This window comes from Colossoma macropomum, unplaced genomic scaffold, assembly GCF_904425465.1.
Source record: "Colossoma macropomum unplaced genomic scaffold, Colossoma_macropomum, whole genome shotgun sequence".
NCBI lineage: Eukaryota > Metazoa > Chordata > Actinopteri > Characiformes > Serrasalmidae > Colossoma > Colossoma macropomum.
The window spans coordinates 35317730-35334903 of record NW_023494799.1 but is presented as its reverse complement, the minus strand read 5'-3'; the positions used below and the strand labels follow the sequence as shown (position 1 = coordinate 35334903).

Sequence of the window (17174 nt, the reverse complement as noted above, 5' to 3'; positions counted from 1 at the left end):
ATAAAGCAAATACAGTTATATAACTGTTTTAAAACACACATAAACTAACAAAAACAGCATAAAAGACAAAATGGGGGATGTGATAAAGACACCACCGCCTCGACCCCCACCCATGTTGCCGGCGTGTCCCAATTTTGTCACAGCTAAAACCTGGCAACCCTAGTTGTGTGTGAATATAGTGCACTATTTCTATCACTTTGCTGTGTTTAACATACTGTAACAGTAATTGTGCATTAAAATGTGCAGATTATATAAATCAATGCTCACTGACCAGATAAATGGGTTTGTATGACATTATTTCAGAGTTGACCATTTCCAAAGCTCTCCTTGAAGAAGCCCAGTATTTACAGGTACCATGCAAAGCTTAGTTTGACTAATCAGTCCTTCATTAAATAAAGTAGGTGTGCTCAATAGCTTTACTGAAACTTTAGTGAAATGTTTATATGTTTTTCTTCCAATATAATAAAGAGTTTAACAGATAAATAATCCTAAACAATTTCCATGACTGCCTAAAATATTTGCATATGTGTAAACACAGTGACCTAAAACTGTGTGAATGTTAAAATACATTGAGTTGTTGTGATAATCTACAATGTTATTATAAAATATTTATGTATAGTTAAACTCTATATGGACAAATACAAAGTAAATAGACTGAATGTATAATACATTGTCCCTTTATTGTAACTGTTATGACTATAAACAAATTGTCCATTATGCAACATGTCAGTACAGAAGATTTTGCATTGTGGTTCAGATCCAGTATCATGAGCTGAGGTGGCTCTGTGTGAAGTCCTTTGTTGATTTTTGCTCTTCATGAATGGATTTACAAGTGATGGATAGGAACCACAGGAACATCAGAACACCTGGAAGGTGAATTTCACAGGGAGTCAAATCATGTTTCACCTATTTCTTTCAACATGTAAAAGTACAGTATAAGTAACAGACTATGTCTAGAAGACTTCGGCAGGTGGGGGAATAAATCGACGACATTAAAGTAAGAGCTTAGCAAAAAATGAAATTTCTCCACGTCAATCAGCCAAGAGGTGTTTGGTGTCTGAAGTTTGCTTAATTAGTTTTTAGAGCTGTGAAGCTTAATGTACTTAACAAGTACACTTGTGCCAATGTAAAATTTTACATTATGATAATTACCTAACTTTTTTTGCAAGTTTATGATATCAGCATGTTATTAAAAAAATATATGAATTTATTAAGAGCTTTAGCAGCACTATGTAGGTGGTTATACATGTACAATATGTAATCTTTAAAAATAAAATAAATACAAAAACTCCATATACTATGGCTATACTATACTTAAACTGTGTATATTTATCATAAAGGCCTATCTGCAGTTAGGACTGGAGCACAGAACCCCTGACATAGACTAGTAATGCATGACTCTTGGCTTTGTCCTCAACTCCACTTAATTTAAACCAAGACAGCATCAGATCTAATTATAAAGATGTATGGATGGATGGATGGATGGATAGATAGATAGATAGATAGATATATAGATAGATAGATAGATAGATAACCTATTTGTAACTAGCAAAGATACTTTCTCTAGATAGACAATGCACTTTTTGTAATTCGCTCTGGATAAGAGCATCTGCTAAATGCTGTAAATGTAAAATGTAGATGATTAGATAGATAGATATATAGATAGATAGACAGATAGATAGATAGATAGATAGATAGATAGATAGATAGATAGATAGATAGAACTGTATGGATCCCGAAGGGAAACTGCAGTTAAATAAAGGGATTTAACCATTTTTGAGTAGCTACAGGTTGTAGTGATAGATTAAAAATTCATAGATTATACCAAGTGATATGAGGTAGCTTGACAAATTAGTAAAGCTCAGATCAGAATTCACATCTTACCATGAGCCTGTGTCACACAATGAGGGGCGAGGGGATTTCACCGAAAAGAAACCATTTTCAGAATCGTTTTCAGTTCTTTAGAAAATAACTATTTATTCTGGAGTAGTTGGATGTTATCTGGTTCCTCTTTTCACAAGGCTGAAGTTGGTTTCATATTCCCCAGATTCTTATTTGACATTTCTGCTCCACCTTAAATGATGCAGATGTCTTAATGGTGTGCAGGTGCCAGAATGCAACCACCATTTAAGGAGGAACGGAAAATAAGAAGGTGGCGAATAGGAAGCCAACTTCAGCTTCATTCTCTTTTCCACAACATTCTAAGAAAAAAAATCTTCATTTTTGGTTTTAGTTTCGTTCCTTGTATCGTTTCTAATAACTGTTTATTGCAGCCCTATTTAGACTCTTTCCTTCATTATACTCACCTCCATCAAAACGTCCCTCAAGCCAATTACGATGAAAAACACGTCGAAGAGTCAAAGAGTCATTTACAAACATTTTGATTCTTAGAATCATTGGCCAAAAGTGACACTTGAAGCTTGTAACAGATATAATGTGTATGCCATTTTTGTTTGTTCCAGTTTTACAGTCTAGTCATTTCAGAGTCTTTCAGAGTCTAACTAATGATTAGCCGTTTAACAGTCTGCCGAGCTGGTTGTTAAAACCAGGTTCTTATGTAGGGTATGTTTACTATGGTTTTAGACCTTTTACTTCATATTCACAGAATTTGCGACTGCAAACTTATGTATATTTGTGAGCTCAGAAACTTGGAACAATGTTCTGAGAAAACATCACATTTTTGAGCGACGTGAGTTTTTACTTTGTTTGAAGGAGGAAAAAGTTATGGGACCTCACCTCCTTTAGTTGTGAATGGATGCGTTGTAAAAGTTTACCTAAAGCTGATCCAATCATACACTCAGAGGAGGGAACATGTCATGAGATCATGACCGTGTTATGGGAGCGTATGAAAGCACAGCTGACCCGCGCTTCTAATAAATCTCATGTAAAACTGCACCTCGTTTGACTAAAATGCAGTGATACTATTTTAAAGGCTCCATGTTATCATCACTGTGCATATTATGTATTGCGGTATACCAATTACCATATTAGGACAGCCATATGTCTATGAACATATGAGGTAAGACTATAATCTACAGTTTAACATTGCGCAGACCACATGCCAGATCATGACACTCTTGTCGCAAACCCTGAATAGACTTCTGTGGTTTCTGTTAATGCTGTCATTAAAAATGAATACAGCATAGCTCAGATCTGCAGCAACAACCATCTTAAAACCTGAATTTTGTCTGTACTTTTGTCATTTTTGTAGATAAAAGTCTTGGTTGATCAACTACATTTGGGGTACTCATAAAATTGTATAATTGTTTACCTTATTATTCCTTTTAGAGCAAGACTGTGTCATACACTTTATGGAATGACCCTTACCTTGAAAGGCATTGAGTATGTTGAAGAGGTAAGTTCCCGGTAGACTCAGGGGTCCATAAATGGTGAATGCCAGCCCCCAGGGGAGGCCCAAAACACAGCTGAGTCCCAGTATGGTGGCCAAGTCTTTCCACATCCTCCTCACCCTGCCTCTGGACTGGATGCTCCGTGCTCTCAGCTGCCGCGTCTTCACCACCATCACTGCCAGGATAACGACATTGAAGAGCAGCACCAGCCCCAGATAGCCAGTCACTGTTACGAACTTCATTGCTTTATGGATACCGTCTTCATTTTCTGTCTTAAACCAGCAGCTACACGTTGGGAAGAAACACAAATGGTGGAGATGAGGCGCACAGGGGTAAAGAGATTAGAGATTGAGAAACGTTTTGGAACTGCTGAATAGGTCTTACAGGTCCATGGCTACTGTGACACTGCTGGTGTTCTTTGTGACTGTGTGTTTGCCATATGCACCAACCACTCCGCAGATCATCACTGTAATTGTAGGAAGTCCTACAGCAAAAAAGAAGCCAGTGTTAAAGAGTTATTCTTTATGTCATAAAGAATAAAACAAAAGGGTCATTGTGGTCTAAAATAATATGCTAAGCTGTCTAGTTTTCACTATGACAAAAAAAAACCCCAGAAAAACAATTTTTTATCAAACCTACACTGGTTGCCAGTCAAATTTCACATCGATTACAAAATTCTTTTACTGACCTATAAAGCTCTAAACGGACTTGCCCCTCAGTACCTGACTGAAGTTCTCTCATACTATGAACCATCATGCCTACCTAGATCACACGTAACTATTAGTACCTAGAATTAATAAAGTTATGTCAGGGGGGAGAGCCTTCTCATACAAAGCCCCCCAGCTTTGGAATAATCCTCCAGTCAGTGTTCGGGACTCAGACACAGCCTCAGCCTTTAAGTCTAGGCTAAAAACGTACTTGTTTAGTCGAGCCTTTGGTAATTAATTTTGCCTGTTAAAAGCACTGTCAACTTTTTGTCCATGCAATCCTTGCATTAATAAAGAGTAGCTTTCATTAATTCAAGGATTGTACAGACAAAAAGTTATACATTATACATTATAACTTATTATTATAACAGTGCACGCTGTTGCTTCTGTTGGAGAAATGTCAGCCTCCGATGCATTACACGAAGTTCTTAGTTGGTAAGATGCTAAATTGGTCACCCCCACCAGCACAAAGTGCCAGTAGACTGTTGGTAATTAGTGTAGCTTTTAGTAAGTCTGCCCTTTGTCTTCAATGAGCTTTGACAGCCAAACCAGCAAAAAACAAGAACATGCATCTTCAGTGGGCACAGAAGCATCAAATCTTTACTGTTGAGAAGTGGAAAAAAGTTGCCTGGTTGGACGGATTTGGTTTCCTTTTGCATCATGTTGATGGACAGATCAGAATTCAGCGCAAGCAATGAGTCCGTTGAGCCGTCCCGTTTGTGTCAATGGTACAGGCTGGTTGTAGCAGTGCGATAGCATCAGGAATTTAGTTCTGATACACATGATACTACTGATACCTACTGCATAACATGTAATTAGGTGTATCATCTGAACATTGTTGCTGATCAAATTTATCCCTTCATGGTTACTCGCACTTGGTGGACGCTGCTAGCATGATAGTGCACCTTGTCACAAGTCATGTACATGATTATGGTTTAGTGACCCTAAACCCTATCAAGGATCTTTTGGATGAGATAGAAAGTGCTGTTTATAACAAAAGTGCAGTTATTGTGTACAATCTATCCCTAGGCAAATTCATGGTGCTCTGAAGGCCAAAGGAAGTGTAAAGATGTACCTAATAAACTGGCAAACATGTGTTGCAAACTACCACTGGCCAGTGCACATGCCAAAACTAACAGGCCACCAGGAGTTATTGCCAGTCCTGGCCTGTTTAAAGGACTTGATGATGGTGGACCATATCTTCATCAACTCACCCCAGCCCACCAGGCTAAGTTTCAGCAGGTATCTCCTGATGTAGATGTTGAAGACCCGCACCAGCAGCAGGTACAGATGGAAGCCTTCGATGGCTGTCCAGGTGAAAGTGGCCAGCAAAGCCCAGTGCAGCATGAGCCCCAGGGCCTGGCAAACTGCCCACTCTGGTTCGGACCAAATGGAACTGGCCAGGTAGAAGAGGTGCAGTAGCAGCAGTGAGCCTGTCAGCTGTACATGAATGATGACAGAGTGCTCTGCCTTCGACTTCCTATGGAGAGAGAGGTCAAAAATGAATTAATTTATTCCTTTTACTTTTGCTTTTCAGTTATAAATTTCACTTCACATCTTTCCTCTTTGCCTGTTAGACCTGCAACCAGTTCATCACTGGACATTTGTCTGGGCTGGTGTTATGTTTTAAACCAGTTTCTACCAGTAGATCTTGGCTGATAAATAGGTGACAGCACAAGATATCGTTTCTAAACTGGCTTTTGACATATAAAACCAAGACATTGTTCTTTTAAAGTTGGATGACACCTGTTTGCATCATTCTACCAAACTGGTATAAAACTTTTATAAAACTTTTATAAAAAATCTTCTATAAAAAATCCTAGTAACGCTTTCTATGAATGTCACCTTTGTAACCATCTATAAACACATTTATAACATGTTATAATGTATTCATAAGGCATTATAAACATGGTTATAAATATTTATAAAAAAAGAATTACACTGAATAACATTTTACAGCCATGTTTATTATACATTATGAATTGTTTATATAATGCATTATAAATAGTGTTAATAACATGTTATAATGTCAGTGCCAAAGAAGTCAGTCCCAGCTTGGAGAACGTGAAGTAAAGACTAATACCAAGCTAACGGTGGTGTACATTACCTTTCCCTCATTGGTCAAAACACTGATGGCAGCTCTAGTTTAAACTCTGACATTTGAAGCCTGTAATGTGCTTTATTGTGTATGTTTTAGTGTTTCAGTAAATCCTTCAGTAAATACTTCACTTGAAGCCTCACTCTGAACACTGGAGGAGGGTTTAGTAGATTACGCTTCTCTTTATTTAGAGCGGATAAATACAACTTATGAGCTCTTATAATTTGTTATGATCAGTACTTATAATTTATTATGTTAACAATTCATAATGCATAATAACCATGGCTATAACATATAATGCAAATTTATAAATATTTATAGCTATGTTTGTAATGTCTTATGAATGCATTATAACATGTTATGGATGTGTTTATAGATGCTTACAAAGGTGACATTCATAGAAAGTGTTACCAAAATCCTTTTGCTTTAAGTGACTCTGTACTTTAATTATGTTAATTCTATGCAAATAAATGATTCCACATTCCATTTTGTCACTATCAAAACAATCACAACACTACTAAAATGGTGCCAGATGTTTTGGTATTGACAGTGTTAGGTAATTTTGAGAATAATGCAAAGACACTAGTTATTACATGACTAGCAAACAGCTTTAAACAGTTGTATAAAATCATAAAGTTTACTTAATAGCAGTCAACATGTTTCTACTGGGCATTACTGGGAGATTGCAGATGGTTTGACAATCATAAACGTTAATTTCAGTCATTCATATCATGCATGCTAAATTAATTCTCTGACTTGTTAAAATGATCAGATATCAAAGAAGAATTCATTGGAACCAACAAGAACACAGAACAATTTAATAGTTCTCATGGGCTTTATCCTAATAAAAGCTCTGTCTGGCTGAAAGGATTTCCAAAAATAAAAATAATAATAATAAAATAAAATAATTTCAATTAAAATTTTACAACCATGCAAAATCTTAAAGCTGGACTCCACTTCATTTTTTTAGTTTTGATATTTTAAAGCCCCACTGAATGACCGAACTGAGCTAAAATCTTAAAAAGAAAAAGAAGAACATATTACCTTTCAGTTTTTACTTCTACAAATGTTTATTTTAGCAGCACAAAGCAGCACAAATGTAGCTCAAATGAATAGACGTTTATGGGGGGGCTGAGTGATGTCACTGATCAAAATCGTATGGCTTTATAAATTGAGAATTAAATTAACACAAGCGTTTCTTTTAACAGCACAAATGCAGCACAAACAAATGAGCCCATTTGTCTGATTTATACCTTGATGATGGAGCCGAGTGACGTCACAGGTAATAAAACAATGTTTCATCTCTCTAAAACAGTGCCAGCACAAACTGATTCATACAACACAAAGGAGCACAAGGAATAAGAGTACTTTTATCCATTTCTGATTATATGGGGGGGCCAGCTTCATGGAGGCTTGCTACCCTCTCATAAACAGTGAGTTTCACAGCAGACTGTGACCGTGGTGTGAATGTATTTTGAGAGTTGTCTAACCTGTGGCATAAAAACAGCACGATGATGATGATTGTGAATACCACAGACAGAGAAGACCCAATGTATGAGATATACACAAGACGCTGAACGTGAGCAGGGTCTGGCACATCAGGGCTCTGTCAAAGAACAACATAGAGGACAAAAGACAGGTTCAGATCCAGGAATGATGGAGCTGTTTTTCCCAAACACTACAAGCGGTAATGTTATTTTTTAGTGCATGTATTATGCTCTCTGCCCACGAGACCCACATGCTTAATTGGAGTTTTCTGAGTGACTTAACTGAAGAGGTGTAAGTAACGAATTAAATTTACTCTCGTTACTGTACTTGAGTACAGTTTTCCCTGTAATGGTACTTTATGGAGTAGAATTAAATCACAGAACTTTTACTCTTACTTGAGTTAATTTATAGCGGAATACTTTTATATTTAACGCTACTTTAATTTTCATAACGTTACAGAGTAAAAATAAGTTAAGAGTGTATCTGCTTAGAAACCAATACGAATGAAGCGCGGTTAAATTCAAAAGATTCACCAATCAAAAAACAGCGACTCTGGCAGGAAAAACACTACATAGATGTCCAGTTTAGTGAAGAAGGACAGAGGAGCACTGATCCAGCACACACAAGGAACAGGCCGCATCCAAACAGTCATCTGTGTTCATTTTCACATGAACTAAAGAAAACAGCGTTAAAATCAGCGGCCAAACACGAAACCTGCTGAGATCCGCTCTCACCACTCGACTCCAGCCTGAGGCAGCGATAGCCGAGATAGCTGATCCGAGCTGAACAGGTACCGTGTTTACAGTTTTCCTCTTTCTTTTATAATGATTCTCTTTATTAAACTTGAAATCTGTTGTGTATATTTATAAATGTCTGTCAGCTACAGGGTGTCTACAGTTTACCTGTTTAAAACATAACCTAGTTTGTTTGCGGTTTTGGAGATAAACGGTCCTGAACCGCTTTAAGACAAGAAATCTAGTGTAATACAGGCTCTTCATAAACTCTGGACAAGGAATCTGTCATGCTGTTGTTTTTTAAGCTGACTGGCGTGATCTGGGGATTCCTGAAAGCTTTCTTGTGAAGGTTCTTAAGAATGTTCTTAAATGCAAATCTCAAAAAAAGCTTAAGAAGTTTTCAAGTATTCTCTTATGTTGATCTGAAGTATTTTCTTAAGAGGTTCTTAAGAAGAAAATGGACAGGAAGAGCAGAGACAGCATCTGTGGTAAATTTAGACGGTGACCTTGTCAACTCTTACGGCCTAAGACAAGTGTGAGGCTGTCGTAAGGTTGAGAAAGCATTTAAGAACATAATACTTTCAGGAATAGCGCTTGTTCTTCAAAGTATTTTTAAGAAAATAGTTAAGAAAAGAGAACAAGATCATTCTTAAGAAGTTATTTGAAGAATAACAATTTCTCATCACTTTTTTCTCAAGAATGAAGTCAAGAAAAAACACACATTTAAGAGGATTTTCTTTCTTAAGACAGTTTCGTGAATCCGGCCCCTGATCTGATCAGACTGCAGGTGGAGTTTGAATAGAGAACTTGTAGAGAGGAGAATGATTTCTCTGTAATATCTTCCAGGTTTTTCAAACACTAGAGGGCGCTCCCAAACTAGTCCAAAATGAATGTGTTAAGATGGAGCATTTGAGCAAAATCATAGTTTATAAATGCTTACACATTTTTAATGTAGAAGAATATATTCATATCCTGAACAAAGAAAGGCATAAAACATTTTAAGACTGCGGTTATATTTTTAAGAGCTTTTAAACTCGAGTTATATGAGTTTAAAACGATGCCTCATATACGTCGATGACGTCTGTGAGCATGAACAGCCAGTGAGCTGCTCCGCTTGCCAACCATTCAGCACTCAGTAGCAGTGATGCAGGCGTTCTGCTGCCCAAAACCCGTTTGTTGTAGAAAAAAGGAAACATACAGGTGAGTTTTCTTGGCTTTTTTAGGGAAATACGTCCTCCTACTTTCTAAAATTAAAGAAATGTTCTGGGCGAGTGATTAGAAACTATTTTAACTTTTTGTTTTTAGCCGTTGAGCTCCATTTACTCCCATTCATTGAGAACTCACTCATGGGCGCCCTCTGCTGTTTTGCAGTCCTGTTTTTGATATAACGGTGGAAATAGGAAGTAGCCAGGCTCCTCATACACCGGCTCTGATATGAAGTTCTTTTGTACACAGACCAATTGGAGCTCAGCATACACTGATAAAACATCCTCACTCACACACTTTAAACAGTGTTGAGCCGTAATATTCAGATCATTGTTCGGTCTGACTGTGGAAAAAACTGGAAAAAATTCATAGGCTCCTAAAAACTCTTCTGTCTGTCTTTCTCTCTTCCTTCCTGCACCACCCCCATATCTCCCTCTCTCTCTGCCTTGGTGTTTGTCTTTAACTGTGAGAGGCTGTTTAGCTGTTTAACTGTCAAAAAAAGTAATAATAAATGTCTGATTCTGTATGAAATAATCATGATCACCAGTTAAATATATTGCTGGGTAAATTGCTGTTCTTGCTGCTGATTTTAAAGGTAGAAATGTTCTGAACAGATATGAGTGAATACGTGCAGCTTGAAGGTATTCATAAAAAAACAAAAATGTAGGTCATGGACCCTTTAAAGCATGCTTTCATATTGTGTAATCAGAAAATCAGATCATACAGTGTGTGTGGTAAACACTTACTATTAGCATTGCGAAGAAACTGAGGTGATTGCATTCGCAGATAAAGTCTGAGTTGTTCTGTGTGGTTTTACAGCCATCTGTGCTCCAGTTACCTACACACACACACACACACACACACACACACACACACGAAACAGGAAACAAACCACTTCACCTACAGTCTTTCTTCAGTTTTTACAGTCTTGCCAGATAAAAAAATGAAGATTCCTTTAAAATTTAGATTAAAAAGCTGAGGGTTCGGCTCAGGACCTTGCTCACTATTGTTTGACAGCTTCCAGAAGACACATTTTCCAGTCCCATTCTGAAACATAGGCATATGTTTTGGGAAGAAAATGAGTGGAGAATACATCATTTCAATTCTGCACTTGCCAAAATCGCACATTTACTTAAAGTTGCTGTCTTTAAGATTAATTCGCTTGTATTGTATGGTAGGTAAAATGCTTACCTGACTGACATTTACAAAAACAATCCTAACAGGATTAGAAAGGTTGTGGACATCTCTCATGCCAAGCCACACTCCTAAGATCTGCTCGTGAGGAGATCCTTCATCTGAAGGTGCCTGTGCAGAGAACACCAGTATGACTCATTAAAGCTATGTAGAGGTCATGTTGATGTAGAGAGAATTGCTGTTTGCAGTCACGAGTTCAGAGCATTATGAATGTACTGATGGTAATCACAGAAAGTTGAACATTACCTGAGAACATGTAGACCAGTGAAAAATTTTGGGAGTTCCTATTTCAACATAAATGATGAAAGAAACTCCTGACTCTAACCTAACTTTGTGTAAATAGACCACAATATAGAAATATGTACACATGCAGTTGTGACTGGCGTGTTTCTTTATTCTGAATTTACACAAACACTATTTCATCTTATAGTAAATTTGTTTTTGCTAGTTTATGTTTATGAACATGTTTATTAAACCGAAACTTCGCTTGTTTGTAAAAGGTTATTTCAGAGCCACTCAGTTCTACCTAATGGAAACTGTTTGCCTTCGGTGTTTTGTGCTTATGATAATTTTAATAGACATCAGCATCACTAATTAATGACATTCTATTAAAAGATTGGTGTTATAAGAGTGACACTGGAGTATTTTCATCTAAAATTAGTTGACAAAGCAACAGTCTTGTTACAAAAATGATAATAGGACATTAGAGCAGGAATTAATCTTTAATACTTTTACTTTTGATACTTAAGTACACTTGAAGTCAAATACTTTTGTACTTTTACTCAAGTGGAGGTCTAAAGGGAGGAACTTCTACTTTTACTGGAGTAATATTTTACCTTGCAAGTGCATGGTTTGTGTACTTCGCCCACCACTGCTGAAAGGTAATGTATAGGTCAGGATTATGGATATGACTCGTAGCAGGTTTTTCTTTTATTCTGTTACAGTAAGAGTGGTTTGAATAGGGCTACTATCACTGAGAGAGCTCACTTCTGAAAGATTACTGTCAGACTTACTGATTACTACCGACATTGCCGGTTCATACTGGACCACAGATCTCATCAGCAATTACTTAATTTACAATACTTTCCAGATTACTAATCCAGCTCAAAGAGAGTTGAACAAACTCATGAAAGCCTTGGTACTTAGCCCATGAATTGAAGCTGGAGTTAAAGTTATCAACTGTGCACTTTTGCAGCCCACCAGAACTGGAGATCAACACCTTTGATTAAAAAATAAATAAATAAATAAAAAGCTAGAATCCGACACTAACCTCAAAAAGGCTTGTGTTGAGTACGGATACAGTCAAGTCCACTCGACGGCCACTAGTTTTCAGGTGCTCCCCACCGCTTTTCAGGACAGCTTCTGATGGAATATAAATTACATGTCCATACTCTGTGTCCACTCTGGCCTGCAAAAGCAATGAGTTATACACAATTCATTGTGTATTCATGCACATCTTTCTGAATTTTGCAATGCTAGCAGGCAGTATTATAAAAAAGTTCAGCTGCTAAATCTCACAGGTAAAAGAGTCTCTTCGTCATGGGAAACTTTTCGGGCCTGGGACTTCTGCCCAGAATATTTTTTTGCTCTGTTTACATCTGACAGCTCATTAGCAACTCTAGCGACCTCCGTGAAGCTGCGCCCCCCCGTGTGGTCAGAAATGTAATAAGAATACTACTGTTTGTTTGTGTTGGTTTGTGCCGTAGGAATCATCGTTTGTGTAGACAGTGTTTTTGAGAAATTAAGATTATATTTTATTACCTGTGATGTCACACAGCCCCCCATCAACATCCAAATAGCACAGAATTGGTCTCATTCATTTGTGCTGCGCTTGTGCTGGTTTGTAACATTAAAATAAATGTTTGTGTTATTTTAATTTGAGTTATAAAGCCATAAAGTTTTGATGAGTGATGTCACTCAGCCCCCCATCAACGTCCAAATTGCACCAAAACGGGCTCATTTGTTTGTGCTGCATTTGTGCTGCTAAAATAAACTTTTGTCACTCTTTGAAACTTTATGGCTTTATAACTTGAGAATTAAAGTAGCACAAACGTTTCTTTTAACAGAACAAACCAGCACAAACGAATGAGATCATTTCTGTGCGATTTGGACGTTGATGGGGGGCTGAGTGCTGTCACAGGTAATAAAATATAATGCTTAATTTCTCGAAAACGCTGCCAGCACAAACGATGATTCCTACGGCACAAACCAGCACAAACAAACAGTAGTATTTTTATTCCATTTCTGACCACATGGGGGGCCAGCTTCACTGAGCTCATTTTTCCTGCTTAATAATACATAATAAAAATAATGTTTTTAAAAATCAAATATATTAATATATAAAATTTGCATTTCATTTCCTGTCCCAGGTGACAGCCCTGTGAAAGCAATGGGTTAGACATGCTTCAGGTGGATAATTACTGCCATGCGCTCTAAACACATTGCAAATCACGACACTGATTGCTCAAAAACGTTAAGTACCATGAAATTGCTGTTACATAAATCTACATTAGAAGATACAGAAGTTGGAAACAGAAAAGAAAAAAGAAGAAATGGGTTGACGTCTCGTCTTTGAGTTCCCTTTTTGTAATGTCATTGAGCAACTTGAAGTAAAACCAGATGTGCTAAAATCTTGCGTTGGTGAAGATACTCAAAGGACGAATGGCGTAAAAGGGAAAAGTGGTCTTTTGAAATACTTAAGAAACCCTTAAGAAACAAGATGAATATCTTATGGGTGAGCAGCAAAAGAAAAACTACATTCTTGAAAAACGTGTAGAGCACACTTAGTGGTGTCATGAGACACACGCTTTGATGCGGATGTGGAGAATAAGTGTGTTTCTTCAGCAGTGATGTTTGGAAATAGTGCTGTAATGGTATGGTTCAGGTGGAACTTGGCCCATTGTACACAGTGCTAGGAAGCATAAAGGCACTTCTTGCCTAAATTTTGAGGACAACACTGTGTACCATATACTGCGGCGGCTGTGTGGTACGGGTCTTTGTATCAACACAAGTGCTTCTTTTTACAAAACATGTATGGATGTTTTGAGAATAAAAATGTCAAGATATTTGATCAAGCAGGACAAATTTAACTGAGCATCTTTAGAACAAATCAGATTATATAATTAGGGTGCATCCAAAATAAGCATCCTAAGTAACATCCTGCCTTTCAGTGTATCAGACACTGACTGCAAAAATGTATTCAGACCAGATTTAAGCTACACAATAGCAGTAAAGGTGTGCCAAACTATCCATGCTGAAATAGGATTTCCGATACTTTCAATAAGATAAAATATACTGATGCCCTGTATGTCGCTGTTGTCGGAAGAAAACCTTGTATCTCCAAAATGGTAAATTACAGGCGAAGGAAATCATTTTGGAAAGTCGTTTTGGGCCGTTTCTTTTGGTTCATTCATCATGAAATTTACACACAATATAAAGAGCAATTTCAAAAACTGAAAAACGACAAAAATGGAGATACGAGGTTTTCTTCCGACAGCAGCGATATGCACCTAGACGTGTGTTACTGCAAATTACAGCTTTACAGTTTACAGTGAATGTTAGGGTGGACACTGCAAATGCCAGTTGTCTTGTGAATATAAGAAATTAGTATGGTCTTACCTCACTGGAGGGAGACACAGTTTGCAAGTACAAGCCTGGGGTGTTTATTCTGGTTCGACGTCTTCTGCAGTTTCTCATCTTTGTTTCAACACACCTGATCAACACATGCATTGACTGTAAAATGTGCATATCATTTTCCCAGAAGCGTATAATATCTACACTATGAGCTAAACTCTACTCATTTGGTCAGCATTACAATGAACACAGCAGTGTGTAAGCAGTAGGGGTGCGGGAAAAAATCGATTCTTAGATGCATCGCGATGCGGATGTGAACGATTCTGAATCGATTATCAAAGGTCAAAAATCGATTTTCTAAATATTTAATTTATCACGTAATGTTGACGGAATGCAAAGGTCGGAACTTGGAAGTGCGGAAGTGCAGCGCCCGGACAGTCTGTGGCGGCACATAACAAAAACACACATGGATGAGTGAGAAATCCAACCGGCTCCCTCTGCATTAAAGCCAGGTTAGATCAGGAGTCACAACACAAATGATAAGAAGGGCCGTTTTGTCCTTTCAACAAAAATCAAACCAGCTTTGGAGCCACAGCATTTAATGTCCAGTATGTGTCAGTATGTGATAATATCCTAGTATAGACTAAATATTATAAACGAGAGCGCAGATTTACTACTACAAGTTAGAAAATCACTAAAGAAAACGGGTAGGACAGCTGTAACATGTGCTGTGTGGACATCCATCACCACTGGATCTTATTTCACCGTAACTGCACATTTTATCGCAGATGAGTGGCAGCAGCGTCTCATGTGCTCTAAACAAGAGCAGTCAATGAGAGCCTTCTAGTTCACTTGCCACATCACTTCCATTTGATTTATTAATAAGAGATAATGGAAGTAAATTCATTATGGATCATTACAAATACTTTGGTTTAAAAGTACCAAGTCACTTTAAATAACAATAACACCGAGTCACTTAGTCACTTTAAAATGTATATTGTCTCTATATTCTGTGTATATTTTGTGTATATTTAATATATTTCAGTTAGTTTTTCTTGTATTTTTATTTTTACTTATTTACTTTCTGTAGAGTGATTAGCTGAGCCTCACCACAAGCATTTCAATGCATAAATGTCCTGACATGTTGTGCAAATGACAAATAAACTTGAAACTTGAGCTCACAGTGAGTAAATAGAAATGCTGTACAGAAAAAAAAGATACATCGATAATCATTTTATAATCGCATTGCAGCCCTCTGAATCGTAATCGAATCGAATCGTGAGGTGCCTAGAGATTCCCACCCCTAGTAAGCAGTTATAATATAGTACATTTAAAATATCAGTTATGATCACTTTGTTGGAAAACATGGAAAACAAATAAGCTAATTGTTTAGCCACATTCCTGAGTGGCCCGTAGTACCAGCTGCCTGTAGTACTGTACCTTTTTTTATGTAATTATTGTTTTCCATTAAAGAACAAAGTATGCTAACCAGAGCTACTGAAGAAAAAATGCTTAAATAAAAAAAAAAAAAATTTGGATGCATTTAAGATATTGCCCTAGGAACCTCATGATTTTAAATCATTGATGATTTATCTATGAATACTGGTATTATTATTATTATTATTATTATTATTAGTTCAGAACACAACATAAATTAACTGAAATAAAAAGAACATTAAAAGTTCATGTACACATAAGTTTAATGCCCATTAATTGAGATGTAGGTTTGATATCTACTCTTTTTAAAGATGCAGTTTTCAATGTTGTAACTCACCGAGGGATGGCGACGGAATGCATTTCTATACAGTCAGCAACAACTTTATGACATTGACTGGAAACATTTTCAAATGAACCTGCAGATAAAAAAAAGTTACTGTATTTTCCTCAAATTCCACAGATGTGTTCTTATTATAAGTAGAGGAATGTAGACCAGTAGAGATGAATACCATTTCTTTATGTATATAGTTTTAATATGCTGACTTCTTTGTCCTATACAAATGTAGAATTGGCCTAATACTCATTCACTGTTAATAGCAGAAAACTCATCACAGCTCAGAAGAATCCTTAACCTCACCTATTAACTATCTATTATGTCCGAGAAGGAAAATGTATAAAATCATGAACAATTAGGTCCTTTAATCAACTGAGCCTAATCAAAGCCTGTGTTTAATGTATAATGAACAGTGAATATATAATTCACAGCCCTAAAAGCTTCAGGTTTAATGATCTAAACTTTTAGCTCATGGATTAGAGTGTGGTTTCTCTTGATGGCCTTAAGATGGTACTTTAAATTAAGCTGAAATCATAGAATATGAAATGTTCCATATCTTACCTTCTCCAACCAGCACCACAGAGAAAAATATGAAAATTGGAAGTAAAGAGGCTCTCATTTCATAAGCATATAATCTCCCCCTGCTTTTCTGCTGCCACTGTTACCTCTCGTTTCCTCAGTGTGAACTCTGTCTCATTTCACGTCTGTGGTTTTCTGTTAAATCGGAAGTCAGCTGTCACCACACGATATCGTCACTTGAACTGTGTGCATTCGCATTGTCTGTGAAGATATATTACTAACTTAAACACAAGCAGAGATATGTACCATGTCACGTACATGATGGAAATAGGGTGGATATAAAACAGACATTATTTGAAGGTGGCAGACAGGAAGAAACAGAGAGGGGAAAGAAAGCTGTATTCTTGACTGTTTGCTTTAGGAATCAAACAATACTCACTCGAATACAGCATTATATCATCATAACAATCATTAAGCATCATTGCACAGTTGACTTCTTTGCACTGTTTAAGACAAAAACTGTCAGTTATAGGG

General features: G+C 37.0%; 1 protein-coding gene across 2 annotated transcripts; it reads right to left on the bottom strand.

The window, feature by feature from the left end:
* Window positions 1-16793, bottom strand: LOC118819026 (adhesion G protein-coupled receptor G3-like). 2 transcript variants are annotated; one of them, XM_036586623.1, is made up of 12 exons: window positions 16683-16793; window positions 16125-16203; window positions 14396-14489; window positions 12048-12185; window positions 10775-10888; window positions 10579-10630; window positions 10330-10421; window positions 7646-7761; window positions 5272-5537; window positions 3735-3834; window positions 3328-3635; window positions 1-866 (listed from the first exon to the last, which is right to left on the bottom strand). In XM_036586623.1, exons 1-12 carry the CDS (start codon window positions 16738-16740, stop codon window positions 766-768), a joined length of 1518 nt encoding a protein of 505 aa, XP_036442516.1. In that variant the 5' UTR covers window positions 16741-16793; the 3' UTR covers window positions 1-765. The 2 variants fall into 2 exon arrangements, with proteins under 2 accessions (XP_036442516.1, XP_036442517.1); XM_036586624.1 differs by having other exon boundaries at window positions 10588-10630.
* Between the last annotated feature and the right edge of the window lie 381 nt (window positions 16794-17174).

What these genes read in the sequence shown, in the direction of transcription:
- LOC118819026 (XM_036586623.1), bottom strand. Translation starts at nt 16,740, where the DNA reads ATGAGAGCCTCTTTACTTCCAATTTTCATATTTTTCTCTGTGGTGCTG. An exon ending in TGTGGTGCTGGTTGGAGAAG is followed by an intron (nt 16,204 to 16,682) that starts GTAAGATATGGA and finishes TTTTATCTGCAG; the next exon opens with GTTCATTTGAAAATGTTTCC. An exon ending in GTCAAACAATAGTGAGCAAG is followed by an intron (nt 10,422 to 10,578) that starts GTCCTGAGCCGA and finishes GTGTGTGTGTAG; the next exon opens with GTAACTGGAGCACAGATGGC.